At 40.1% G+C, this 14,437-nt stretch overlaps 1 protein-coding gene across 4 annotated transcripts in view; it reads left to right on the forward strand.

Moving 5' to 3' along the window:
* Cep192 (centrosomal protein 192) overlaps nucleotides 1-14,437 on the forward strand; it is an 85,714-nt gene that overhangs the window by 20,184 nt on the left and 51,093 nt on the right. For all 4 annotated transcript variants that reach the window (XM_028864656.1, XM_028864657.1, XM_028864658.2 and 1 more), the window contains 6 exons: nucleotides 388-515; nucleotides 2,158-2,518; nucleotides 3,787-3,930; nucleotides 7,063-7,127; nucleotides 8,431-8,640; nucleotides 13,748-13,871. In XM_028864656.1, coding sequence (XP_028720489.1) covers nucleotides 388-515; nucleotides 2,158-2,518; nucleotides 3,787-3,930; nucleotides 7,063-7,127; nucleotides 8,431-8,640; nucleotides 13,748-13,871 — 1,032 coding nt within the window. The remainder of the gene's footprint in view (nucleotides 1-387; nucleotides 516-2,157; nucleotides 2,519-3,786; nucleotides 3,931-7,062; nucleotides 7,128-8,430; nucleotides 8,641-13,747; nucleotides 13,872-14,437) is intronic.

The following is a 14,437-nucleotide window of genomic DNA, read 5'->3' on the forward strand; positions in this document are numbered from 1 at the left end:
CAAATAACTCATTTTCCCTTCAAATCTTCAGCCTAAAAACTTTGAGACGATCTTTTAATACCTGAGCAGAAGATCAGTTACCTCTTACACAAGAAATAGTTATAGTAGTGCCTGTGTGATTTGGTACTGCTGAAATACAGTTGTATGTTCTTGGATTGGGATTTTAAATGGTTGCGTACTACTCAGACATTTGAGAACTAGAAATCAACTTTCTATATGCCACCCGATTTCTGATGTGCATTCCCTTACTGATGCTTATTTTCACTTGTTTCCAGTTTTCTAAATTTGTCATATGAATACCAAGTATTAAGCTAAAAAGACAGAGTTATTACATTAGACTACCTAAATGTTGACATTTTCCATTTAACCTTTTTTCTTTGTTTTCAGGTGGCTGTGCAGGTATTGTAGATAATATAAAGCAGATAGATAGTGTGTCATCATTTTCTTCTCATACCTGGAAAACTGAGAAGGAAGGGGCACACAATTCGAAGGATATTGTTCCAGATCAAAGCAGAGTAAGTTGATGAGCATTGTATTTCAACTTCCTTCGAATCTCTCATGTTTGTATGATACCAGATTTTCAAAACAAGCAACCACTGTTAGCCTCTGAAAAATATGAAAAAATATAAAAGTTACTAATATGATTTGTGTTTGATTGTATGTATCTTTAGTATCACTAACATAAGCAATTGTATACATTTTTCTTAGATTTAAACATCTGAAGTCATGCATTTAGGTTATTCATTTGAAAAGTTCTTTAAGCTAGTGTGCTGTCATTTAATAAAGCACATAGCTGGGTCTGGGTGTGGTGGTCTTTGCATTGAATTCCAGCAGGGGGTGGAGGCAAGTGGGTTGGAACTTGAAGGTCAGGGCATCGAGATAGTTCAGAATAGTCTGGGATACATGGGAACCTGACAAAAACAAACAAAACAAAAACACCATCAAAGCAATCATTGTCTTTTACTTTGCTCAAGCATGTTTCTTTTTGTATGTTAGATTTCTCTTTGTTCTGATGCCACCTGGTTTTTTCTATCCTGAAACATTTTAGCCATTTCTGACTTATACCTTTTGGTGTGTGTCTCGGTTTTTTCAGCAGTGTGTCTGTCTAGCCTAGCTCCGCTCCGCCTTCCCTCACCTGTCTGAAATGGTCTTTCCAGTCTAAGGCTGTGGTAACTTACCCCTGACCTGACAGAGGCAGGTGAAGAAAGGAAGGATGGTTTTGTTTGGACAGTGGTTTGAGGAGATGCAGCCCACTGCTGGAGGACTTGGTTTTTTTTTTTTTTTTTTTCCAAGATAGGGTTTCTCTGTGTAGTCCTTAATATCCTGGAAGTCCTTTGTAGACCATGCTGGCCTTGAACTCAGAGATCTACCTGCCTCCAACTTGAGCACTGAGATCAAAGGTATGCGCCATCACGGCCTGCTAAAACCCTGAATCTTTTTTTTTCTTTTAAAGACTTATGTATTTATTATGTATACAGCATGTATGACTGCACACCAGAAGAGGGCACCAGATCTCATTACAGATGGTTGTGAGCCACCATGTGGTTGCTGGGAATTGAACTCAGAACCTCTCGAAGAACAGTCAGTGCTCTTAACCTCTGAGCCACGCTCCAGCCCTAAAACCCTGAATCTTGAGTGCTTTGGCCCTGTTTTTTTTTTTTTTTTTTTAATTTTTATTTATTTATTATTAATCTTCTTTATTTGAGTCTTCCTGACAGCATATTGGCAAGACATCATCTTCTTTAAAGAGATTGAAAAGCTTTTGGATTCTGCTAGAGCAAGCATCAGCTTTGGGCCCCAACTGATGAGGCACAGTAATATCTGTTAGTCCATAAACATCCTTCTCTCTCTCTCTCTCTTTATCTATCTATCTATCTATCTATCTATCTATCTATCTATCTATCTATCTAATTACAATAACCAAGCTGAGAACACAGAATGCATCTGTGAATAGGCTTGAGTACAACCACATTTTAAAGTTGGTTTTGTTGGTAAAGTGCTTAAATTTGGCTCATACATAGTCCAGGATATACTGAATACTATATAGGTAGTTTATTTATATAATAATAATCATTTTTTAGCAATTGCATTGTTTTCTCCACTAAGTGTTAAAATGAGTGTGAAAAACAAACTTTACTGTTGTGATCATTTTTAAAGGAATATGCAGGAGAGGATGTTCTGGGGAAAATGCTTCGTGCTGTGGATGAGACACTCAACCCTACTTACAGTCACAATACAAATGATGGGAAAGGTGGCTCTGACCTGGCTGACTCCGTAAAACAGGATTCAGAGTCTCCTCACCAAAACAAGGATTTGGCTTCAGATTTAGAGACAGTTTTGAATGTGGACAGATGCTTAAACACGGAGACTCCTACAGTGTTTGATCAAAAAGTTGGGAGCATTGCATCTCTGAAGACTAATGGTGACAATGGAGTTAGTTCTTCTGATTCTCTTTGGTCACCAACTTGTGAAAGGAGAGCATGTGAATTTTATGAGTCCGTTACAAAGCCTAATGACCGTAAGTGAACTATTTCATTATAAGTAGAACTTAAGAAGTATATAAGATGTGTATATATTTAGAATAGGCTGAGCTGCCATGTAGAACTCTCTGAAGTACTTTAATATTGTCATGGATTATTATTTATTATTATTATTATTTCATATAATACATCCTGACTACAGCCTCCTCTGCCTTCACTCCTCCCAGTCCTGCCCTGCTCCCACCTTACTTCTTCCCCAGATTCACTGCTCCTCTATTTCCCTTTAGGAAAGAGTAGGCCTCCCAGGTGTATCAGTATACAATAACATGTAACAATATACAACATAACAGTCTACAGGAAGACTAATTACAAACCCTCATGTGAGGGCTGGAGGAGGCAACCTAATGGGGAAAAGGGTCCTGAGAGCATGAAAGAGTCAGAGACATCCTCACTCCCACTGTTAGGAATCCCACAAAAACCCCAAGTTCAACAACCATTTAATATGTTCTGGTCACATTCATCTCCACCCTCTCTTTCCCCCCTCTCACCCTCAAATTCCTCCTCATCAAGTCCCCATCTCACTTTGATGTTTTTTATGTGTTTGTTTCTGCTTTGTGGCACATTGGGTTTAACTAGAGCCAGTGCACATGGTTTTTGAGACTGTCTTCTGGAATATAACTCTGTAGTAGTTATATCACTAAAGAAAATAGTTTCCTCTCCCTGAATCGGCCCTTGACTGCCATTGGCTCCCCTGGGTAAGGCAGGACCCCATGAGCTCCTCGTCATTACGAATTTTAAAGATTTTTGAAATATACTAGTAGTGCATGATTGTTGCTCAGAAATAATAATGTTAAGCAGACATCTAGTGCAAATATACCTTTTTTTTTTTTTTAAAGATTTATTTATTTATTTATTTGCTTATTATGTATACAGTGCTCTGCCTGCATGTATGCTTACAGGCCAGAGGAGGGCACCAGATTTCATTACAGATGGTTGTGAGCCACCATGTGGTTGCTGGGAATTGAACTCAGGACCTCTGGAAGAGCAGCCACTGCTCTTAACCTCTGAGCCATTTCTCCAGTCCTGTAAATGTACCTTTCTGAGTCTTTTCCCCATTATGTCTCATCTTCCATTATAGACTTCTAGGTACGCTTGGCATGTTGTCATCAAAAAGATATTTTTCTTTTTGGGAAATGGATTTTCCTTTTTTTTTTTTTTTTAACCTATTTTGAGCAGACTTCAACACTATTGTTAAGTAAGTTAGTTGTTGTATGCGTCATTCAGTGGTTTTGGTTTTACTTTTTAGAAACAGATCTCTCACAGAACGTAGTCTACCAAAATGAGGACGGCAAATGGGTCACTGACCTTGCTTACTACACATCTTTTACTGATCAGCAAGATTTACAGATGTCTCCAAATAATGAAATGAATGAAGACTTCAGATCTGGTAGTAAGTATATAGATAACCAATTTTATTGTGCCAGATTCATTGTTTATGATGATGTTTTGAGACTAGTCAACTTGTATTGGTCAGTCATATAAAGTCCTTTTTGAAATATAATTGTTGCATTCTGGAAGTTGTTTAATACAAAGGATATAGAAGACAGTTACAAGGCTTGGTAGAAGGAAACAGGATGCAGTTTTACATTACTCCTGTTTGTTGTCCTAACAATTAAGCATGTAAGAAAAGACATGAAGCTGCTTTAATGTTTAACCAGTGAAAAATTCAGGTGACAAATGAGATTATCATTTTAGGTTAGGTAATAACTAGGTTTATATTTTTCTAAAAATGGAAACTCTTCTTTCTTAATGTCCATGGCTGATTTTTGAGAAGCAGAAAGACAACACTAGAGTATTGGAGATAATTAACTGAGAAATCCCTTAGGAAAAGCACTTTGAAATTTAATAAGTAGTATTTTGATGTATCAATCCCATGATTTTTTTTTTTTTTTTTTTGGTTTTTCGAGTCAGGGTTTCTCTGTGTAGCTTTGCCTCTTTCGTGGAACTCACTCTGTAGCCCAGGCTGGCCTCGAACTCACAGAGATCCGCCTGCCTCTGCCTCCCGAGTGCAGGGATTAAAGGCGTGCGCCACCATGATTTTTAAACACTGTGTAATGCTAATTCATGCAAGCAAATCAAGGTTCTTCTGTGTTATCTTCCTGTGACTGACTTTCCTATTTGCCCTTTCTTGACTGTTAGATTTGGCTGGTTGATGCTTTCACATTTTACAATAGTGTTTTTAGCTTTTTTGAGTTATAGATCCACAGAAACAGGTCTGTATAAATTATACTATTTTGCATCTAATTTTGGGGGCTTCGTGGTTCTCTTGATGTTCAGTCATAGGTCCTCTGTCACGGTGATTGCTTCAGCAGACACATACCAGCATCATTCTGGCAACAGGAATCCTGAGCTGTGCTGGCTCTCTGATTTTCCTTACTAGAAGCAGAACTCTGTTCTCATTTGTGTCTCAAGTTGTGAATGTGAGACTGTCCACTTGTCCAAAAGAATAGTTTGGATCTAATTAGTTCTTTGTGGGCACATGAGAGGACAGTGTCCTTGCTTTGGCCATGAGTGGGCTGTTCTTCTAGTTCACTCTTCCCCTTTCTGTACAGTCTTGAAGTAGCAGGCAGAGGCCTGGACCAGACAGATAGACTCGACCCTGGTCTCATGTGAGTTAGCCGTGTGTTTAAATCCCCTCAGGTGGGTCATGGCTTCCTTGTTTGCCGTGCTCCCCACTCCAGTGCTGTGGCTTCTGCTCCTCTTTGCCTACCACTCCCAGCTTCCTTACTTTGTGTTTTTGTCCTAGAGATTAGGATGTGTGATCAGGCAGACACGTCCCTACGAAAGCAAAGGTACAGATGTTAAAGGACTACCTATTTCTGAGTTGTTCTGGGATGTGGGACTTTGTAAGGTACATTTGTTGGTACATTCCTGGCCACACAAGTACATGGGCATTCTAGCAGTTTTCTTTGTAACTAACTTGTAGAGAGGCTTTTAGTCAGATGAAATCCTGTGTATATACATAGACAAGTTTCTTTCTTTTTTCTTTTTAAAAAAGATTTATTTTTATTATTTTTTAAATTATGTACTTATCTGTGTATAGATAGGTATGTGCACATGAGTACAGGTGCCTACAGAGGCCAGAGAAGTTGGATCTCACTAGAGCTGGAGTTACAGGTGATTGTGAATCATCTGATGGAGGTGCTGGGAATTGAATTCAGATCCTCAGTGAGAGTAGTACATGCTGTTAACCACTGAGCCATCTCTCCAGTTCTAGACAGATTTATTTTTCTTTCTTTCTTTCTTTGAGACATTGAGACAGGTTCCCTCAACATATCTCTGGCTCCTAGAACTCACTGTGTAGACCAGGCTGGCCTCAAACTCGGAGATCTGCCTGCTTCTGCCTTTTGAGTGTTGGCATTCAAGGCTGCACCACCACCTTCCTAGACAAAGTTCTTAATTTGCATGTTTTCAACTGTTTAAAGCTAAAATAATTGGAGCCTTGATTAATTTAAAGAATGAGTATTATTTTATTTGTGTGAGTGTCATATGTATGACATGTGGCTGTAGCGTGCATATGCAGGCAGGCATGCAACTGTTGCATCTTGTGCATCGTGTGTGTGGATCAGAACAACCCCAGATGTTTGTCCTGTCTATCCTGTTATTAACTGTTGGGCTGGTCCATGAGCTTCCAGATTCTCCTTTTCCCCGCTCCCGTATTCCTGCAGGACACAGGGATTGTAGACTTGTGTGCTACCATGTCTGGCTTCTACATCGGTTCTGGGGATTTGAACTTGGGTTCTTCTGCTTACTTGGGAAGTACTTTACCTGCTTAGCCATTTCCTGAGTCTGGAATTTTTCTTATTATGGATAGAACCCTGCTCTGTTACTCAGTTTGGCCTTAAGCCCCTGGGCTCAAGTGATTCTCCTGCCTTAGCTTCCTTAATAGGTGGTACTGAAGGTATATGACATCGTGCTTGCGTTCAATTAGAATTATGTGTAAATGCCTTTCCAAAATTAATTAGGGCAAATTGTTGATGAAATTAGTTACAATATTGTGCATTTTATTGGAAATTTGACAACCTTGCATACCTAACATAATTATATAAGTCATGTGAATGGAATTTTTACATACTTAAAGAAATTATATTTCAGAACTAGAGAGTCTGCTGAGTGGATAAAAGTGTTTGCTGTACACGCATGAGGCCTGAGTTCTGACTCATGGTGTTCATGTAAAGACTGGGGTCAGAGGTGGTAGGTGGTCTGTGCTTGTAACCCTAGTGCAGGGTTGGAGGGAAAACGGACAGATGCAGGGGACTTGCTAGCTAGCCATTGTAGTGGAAAAGTGAACTCCAGGTTCAGCAAGAGACCTTGTCCCCAAAAAGGAGGTTTGGATCAATAGAGGAAGACACCCGAAGTGGACTGCTGGCCTCTGTACCAGACAAGGGTACCTGCAGAGGTACAACCCCCAACATGTGCACCTATCCCCATGAAAAAAGTGTTTCCTTAGTATTTTATTTCCTTAATTTGCTTTCTGTGTGTGCTAATACAATGTAATTATATAAACTTATTTCTTTTTAAGGTGAAGTATTGGATTTAATTGCAAAAGATGAAGAAGAATTCAATAAAGAACATCCATTTATACAGGTTTGTGATTACTTGTTCTAACCTAGATTTAAATTTCTTCTTGTATTAATTTAAATTTGGGCAAAAAAAAAAAAATTCTTCCCCCAGTAGTTACTATAGAATTATTTCACTTTTTTTCATTTTATGACAACTTTTACTTGTTTGTTCTGAGTTATTAGTTGAAAACTGATATTGTAAAATATACCTTTGGGGGGAGTGCAGGTTTAGCGCATGCCTGGCCCATGAAACTCTGCACTGCATTTCCAGTGTGGTATGGAACAGTTTGCATTTATTTATTTATTTATTGTGTGTCTGCGGTAGGGGATACTTAGGGCCAGCATGTGTGTACCATGGCTCGTGGTACATTTTCTCCTTCCACCATGTGTCCTGGTGAGGAAACTCCAGTCAGGCTACTGGCCTATTTTCCTTTTTTTGAGGTAGGGTTTCTCTGTGTAGCCCTGGATGTCCTGGAACTCTCTTTGTAGATCAGGCTGGCCTTGAACTCACTGAAATCTGCCTGCCTCTACCTCCTGAGTGCTGGGATTAAAGGCTGTGTGCCATTACTGCCTGGCTTGGCCTAAAATTTTTAAAAAGAATTAAAAAGAATTACTTTTAATTATGTGTATGTATAAGTACCTGCATGTGAGTGCAGGTAACCGCAGAGCTCACAGGTATCAGATCTTGTGGAGCTATAATTGCAGGCAGTGGGGCATCAGGTGTGGGTGCTGGGAGTGGTTTTGGGATCCTCTGGAGTAGCAGTACACACTCTTAACAACTGAACCATTTCTCTGGCCCCAAACTTATCTTTAATTTACTTAAAATTGTTTCTAAAGTTTCCACGGATATCTCTGTGCTTTTTAAAAATGTTTTAAGAAAAGTAATTCTCTTTATGTTTGGTAAAGATGTGTATATTCGCCAGGCGATGGTGGATGGTGCACACCTTTAATCCCAGCACTTGGGAGGCAGAGGCAGGTGGATCTCTGTGAGTTCAAGGCCAGCCTGGACTAAAGAGCAAGTTCTAGGACAGGCTCCAGAGCTACACAGAGAAACCCTGTCTTGAAAAACCAAAAGAAAAAAAGATGTATTTATTGTGAAAGTTCGTGTTTGATTAATATATTCAGACAGTGCATATTGTAACATGTATACAAAAATGAGTCCTTCTATAGACTTCAGTAACTGCTCATCTTTATGTTTATCTAAATGTTTTGGGCTACATTTTGAAAAGTTAGTTTTTAAGTTTTCCTAGTTCTTTTATTTTTAGTTTCACAAATTTTTTTCTCTTGTTGAGGGAGAAAAATGGAACAATAACTTTATTCTTTTCTAGGATGAAAAAATAGATGTTCAGAATACTTCAGTTGCACTTGGTGATACGTCCTGGGTGGCTACAGTTAATTACCATTTGTTGAGGAAATCACTAGGCACATCAAATTTCGGCAAAGATGATGACAGTTACCTACGCCTGTCATTAGGAGAGTTCTTTGCAGAAAGATCTGAAGCTCTTGGTTGCCTTGGTGGTGGTAACAATGTGAAAAGAGTAAGTATGGAATGTGTCGAAAGTGGTAGAAGTCACTCATGTCCACTTCGTGTTGCTGTGACACAGTACCCAGTCCTGGACAAGGAATACCGAAAGGCTTATTTTTGGCTCCCAGTTCTGGAGGCTGGGATGTCCAGGATCAGATGGGCACATCTGGCCAACTTCTGGTGAAGGTCCTGTGCCATTGTAGCAGCTCATAATGGAGAAGTGCGAGTGTGTGTGAAAGGGGTATGTGTGTAAAAAAAAAAAAAAAAAAAAAAAAAAAAACAGAGAAGCAGACTCACTGTAAATAACGCACTTTGGTCTTAACCACTTTTCTGAGAGCTACCCTAATGTCTTCATTTGGGTACATTCCTTTTAGAATAAAGCCCCTGAAAGACCCCATCACCTCACAGTACCATTACAATGGGGACCACATCTCAGTATCAGTTTTGGTGGGAGAACCACAGTACCAGGTTTTTACTTTGAATGTTATGGTGGTATAGTTAGAACATAGCAACTTGAGGGCAGAGACAGCCTAGGAACTTGTTAAAAGCTTATATTTTATGACCAGTCAGACCTGGCTTCAAGTTCTGACTTCTTTACTAGCTCTATGACACTGAACAACTGTCTTCTATGCCTTAATTTTTCCATTTCTAAAGTGTAGTGCTGTTTTATAGGATGTTGTAAGATTGAAATGTATTGCTACATATGAAGCAGATAACACAAGTATACACTGAGTAACTTTTGGTATTGTTACATGGTTGATTGGTAGGAAGAATTCTGGGATTCATTATTCCACTCATCTGCAAAGATGTTTTCAAATGTTGGAATGTTTTGATTTAAAATATGTGGTAGGTATAGAGATTTTAGAATGCAAGCAGTTCATACAGTGGTAAATCCTTTAGAGAATGACTGAGTAGAAAGCTGCTTCATTGGGCTGTTCAGAATACTGTCTAAGAGGATGACACTGAACTGGCATCAAACGATGACACAGAGATCCAGAGAACCAGTGTTCCTGGTAAAGGAAAACCGTTTGTGTGAGGCCCAGAGGCAGGTGTCGGAGTCGTCCATCAAAGGCAGGTAGGACTGATGTAAGAGTCCGGGGGAAGGTAGGCATAGTAGGATATTAAAAGATTACAAGTCTTTTAAGTCCAGCACTGGGGAAACTGGGGGTCCCAAATTGAAAGCCAGGGTGATCTGAGCCATATGAAATCATCTAAAAAGTAAATAAATAACAAGGACCTGATCATTAGGGCTTTCCCGTAGGGTTGGTAGTATCTCAGATGAACTTCCAGGAAGGATTAGGAGGCAGAGAATATCTTGGTCATGTTGTCTAGGTCAATTCCATGTTGCTCCTACCTTTGCCAGAGGCCTGTATGGGGGAAAGCCAGTAAAACACAGGAGGAACAGAAGTAGACATAGACTTAAGTGAGAGAGAAGGCAGGTGGTGAAGTGGGGACAACTTGAAACTTGAAAGGTGCAGGGATTCAAGATTTGTTTTACATAGGGAATTTGAGTTACAACAGAATTTTTAAAATATATAATGTGGGTGTTGATTAAGGCTGAATTCACTAAGGGCCCATGTTAGCTTCCTAGAAAGACGGTAGGAAAATGGCTAAGATCCATTTATAGAAAGTAGGGTTTGAGTCATGGCTTGCTCCATGGTGGTTTGGCTGTTACTGTGAGCCTGGTCAGCACTTTCCAGCACAGCAGGAGTGCGGCAGAGGGAACTACCTCATGGCATCGAGGAGGGCTGGAGTCACGGAGGGGGAGAAGAAGAGAGGAAAGGGGGTGGGAGAGAGAGACGAGGAAGGAAGTGACTGGGTTCCAGCATCCCCTTCAAGGAAATAAATGCACTCAGTGATACCACTTCCTTCTTGATGAACTACCTCCTAAAGATTCCGCCACCTTCCATTAGTGAAACAGGCCGGTCACTAGGTCCTTAGTATATAGGCCTTTGGGGACACTCCAGATTCAAACTCTGGCACAGTATAATGAAATCGCAGTTTCTTTTTCTTTTTCTTTTTTTTTCAAGACAGGGTTTCTTTGTGTAGTTTTGGAGCCTGTCCACTCTGTAGACCAGGCTGGCCTTGAACTCACAGAGATCCACCTGCCTCTGCCTCCCGAGTGCTGGCATTAAAGGTGTGCGCCACCACTGCCTGGCGAAATCACAGTTTCTTAAACTTGAGTAGAATATAAAGAATTTTAAGATTTATTTATTTATTTTACATGTATGAGTATTTTGCCTTATGTATGTATGTGCACAGTGTGCATGCATGTTGCTTGTGGAAGTCAGAAGAGGAAGTTAGATCCCCTGGAATTGAAGTTACAGATAGTTGTGAGCCATCAGGTAGGTGCTAGAAATTGAGCCTGGGTCCTCTGGAAGAGCAGTCAGTCCTCTTAACCATTGAACTATCTCTCTAGCCCCTAAATTAATTTTTAAAAATGATGTGTACATGCATATGTCTGTGTGGATTTGTACACACTGGAGGGCCAGCCTCCAGGGAGCACCAGGGAATGAAAAAAATAATCCATGAATGTGGTGAAAGCTAGACTTTTTCTAAGGAAAAAATAAGGATAAAAACACTTTCTTCTGGTAACTTTCTCTTTTACTCCATCTTGAAAAAAATCCTCTGAAAATCTCCCTTGCTCTCTCTCCTACCTAGGAACTCATCCTCTCTTCTCAGCCCTCTCTGCATACCCCGCTACATCACCCATTCAGCTCTCCCCCGCCCCCCACTCACTTACTCCTCATCAGCCAAACTCTGGACAATTATATGTTACATTTTCAGGGACTGACCCATTCTCTTAACACATGATAAGTCACACAGTTTCTCTCAGGCTAGAGATGTCACATTGACCAGCCAGTGAGTATTGCTTGGCCATGCACGTAGCCTTAGTGGTCAGGGTTCCCAGACAGAAAGTGGCATTGAAATCCGGGACCTAAGCAATAAACAATTAGTTGGCTGAACCTTGAATGCTGGGGGTGCCTGCAGAAAGTCCATTACTGCAAAGGATTATGTCTACCAAAGCTGCTTCATGCCTGGCCTTGATTCAACAGACACTTGGGAACTTTTCCTTGTGTATTCTCTGCAGGGGCAGCTAGTCTGTTTTGAATTTGTTCTGAAGTCTAAAATTAGCTGTCTTTGTAACTGAGAATACTGTTACTTTCCTATGTCAGTTATGAAAAATATCCCAGCATTGTTTCTATTTATCAGAATTATACAGCTTAAACAGAAATCATCTTCCGGGGCTGGAGAGATGACTCAGCAGTTAGGAGCACCAGCTGCTCTTCCAGAGGACCTGAGTTCAATTCCCAGCACCCATATGACAGCTCACAACTGTCTGTAACTCCAGTTTCGGGGGATCCAACACCTTTACACAGACATACATACAGGCAAAACATGAATGTACATGAAAGAAAAACAAATTATTTTAAACAATCCTCTTCCTGACCATGTACAGCTATATGTTATATTCCAGTAGATGGAGTATGTACGTGGGATAAACACAGAGGCGGTGGAGAAGCACCCATAACTGTTATTAGAGAAGGAATGTGGTGGCACTTGAGAGAAATTACAGACAGGAGCAACCAGTCACTTAGTCGGTGACCCCACGGCTTTGCCGGGTGGGGCTCCCCAGGGAGTTACTCATCTGGTGGGTTGGCCTGCTGAGCACTAGTTGTCACCTGCTGTGTACTTACGTGCTCTCTGGTAAAGCTCTTGCTACCAGCAGCTCTCAGCAGCACACATCCAGATAGTGCTTGCAGAGGCTGGGAGCCGGTGTGGGATACCCTGGAGCTAGAGTTACAGGCGGTGGTGAGCTGACCATGGATGTGGGTGCTGGGAACGGAACCTAGGTCCTGTGCAGGTAGTACACACTCTCTAACTACTGAGCCATTTCTCCAGCCCCTGAGAACCTAAATATGAAACCATACTGTTTTTATTTTATTTTTGGTGTTTCAAGACAAGGTCTCTCTGTGTAGCCCTGGCTGTCCTCAAACTCACAGATCATCCTCCCTTTCCCTCCTGAGTGCTGGGAAACTGTACTTTTGAACAACTGTCTTAATCCATGCAGTGAAAATGAAATGCTTGAAAGAGGTGGATTGATTGGGGTTTTTGTGATTATGAAAGAACTGGAAAAGTAACCATTCTTTTTTTGTTTTGTCTTGTTTTTGAAACAATGTCTCACTATGTAGCCCAGGCTGGCCTTGAACTTGTAGTTTTCTTATCTCATCTTACTCTGTTCAGATTGTAGTTGTGTGTCATATCCTTGACTCTGAACTATCTCTCTCTCATATAGGGGATGTAGTTAGTCCTAGCTAACCTTGAAATCAGAGATCTGTCTTGTCTCTCCTTCCTAAGTGTTGGGGTTACAAGCATGAGTCACCACACATAGCTTTCTGAACTCCTTCCTAAACAGATGAACACAGCAGTAGATCTTAGGAAAAGAGGTCTGACTCAAATTTTATTCTGGTATTAGGAAGTTTTATACATTCAATTTACTGGGTCAAGGGAAGAAACTTCCAAATGAATATCAACCAGAAACTGAATTCATACTTTAGATCTGTGATATTGAAGTCGTGTAAGAAAAGTGCAAATTCCGTTCTCTTTAACAAGCTCCTTGAGCCTAGATCTTTCTGAAACTTCCATGAAAGTCAGTGGGAGTGTGCTTAATCTCAAGGCATGTTTTCTGCAGATTAATCTATAGAACAAAATATGCTATATTTAAGTTCTACCCTCCCCCCCATTCGGAATAGTGCCTAATAGTGAATGTTTGTCACGGTTATTGAAGACTGACTGAAGTGTCACTTCTGGATTGTTCTGAGTTTTTGGGAAGGCTTATCTAATGACGTTAGGTACAGTGATTCAATGACAGCTAGGACTGAAGAAAGAAAAGGTTTTGTCTGAAGCTTCTCCTCCTCTCCCATGTTGGATGTACAACCCAGGTCTTTCCATGGGCACGGCAGGTACTGCCATGGAGAACCAGCCCAAAGGTTCTGTCTGGACTTGAAGTGAAATGGCAAGAATAGGTTGTTGAAGTCATTTTGATGTTTTAGTAGTATTAGATCAAATAATCTAGAGCTTTTCAAAAGAAGATTAATTGTGCTTAATTATTTTTGCAGCCATCGTTTGGTTATTTTATTAGATCACCAGAGGAGAGAGAACCTTTTGCATTATTGAAATCTGATGTGTCAAGAAGTAATTTGGAAAAAGAAGTGACTCATCTTCACCATGATTTAATTTCAGGTAGTGGATTAAATGAAAGACTTCAAGGAACTTGTGTCTGAACGTGTAGTTCTGGGAATCACATGATCATATCTCTGTGGGTGAAGATGTATACATTGCTTTGTAACTTTTCAGCATTGGTTGCAGATTTAATTTTTTTGTTGTCATTTTTTTTTTTTTTTTTTTTTAATGACAACAGGGTTTCTCTGTGTAACAGTCTTGGCTGTCCTGGAACTCATGCTGTAGACCTATCTGGCCTCAAAGTAACTCACAGAAATCCTCCTGCCTCTGCTTCCTGAGTGCTGGGATTAAAGGTGTGCACCACCACCTTCCGGCATAGATTTGATTTTTATATAACCTCACATTTTCTTTTCAATTGAAAGTAGGGAAGACAGCCAAAATTCACCCAGATTTTTGTATAAACTACTATAGCAAATGAAAATAACTTCAAATGACCTACCTAGGTAAATTTGGCTTATTAAAATATTGCTGTTAAGAAATAATAGGAATTATATTTATTATTTAGATAGATTTTAAAGAGATACTTTGAATTGTATAGTATGATAGTCTACATATAACCTAACATT

This window comes from Peromyscus leucopus, chromosome 19, assembly GCF_004664715.2.
Source record: "Peromyscus leucopus breed LL Stock chromosome 19, UCI_PerLeu_2.1, whole genome shotgun sequence".
Lineage (NCBI taxonomy): Eukaryota > Metazoa > Chordata > Mammalia > Rodentia > Cricetidae > Peromyscus > Peromyscus leucopus.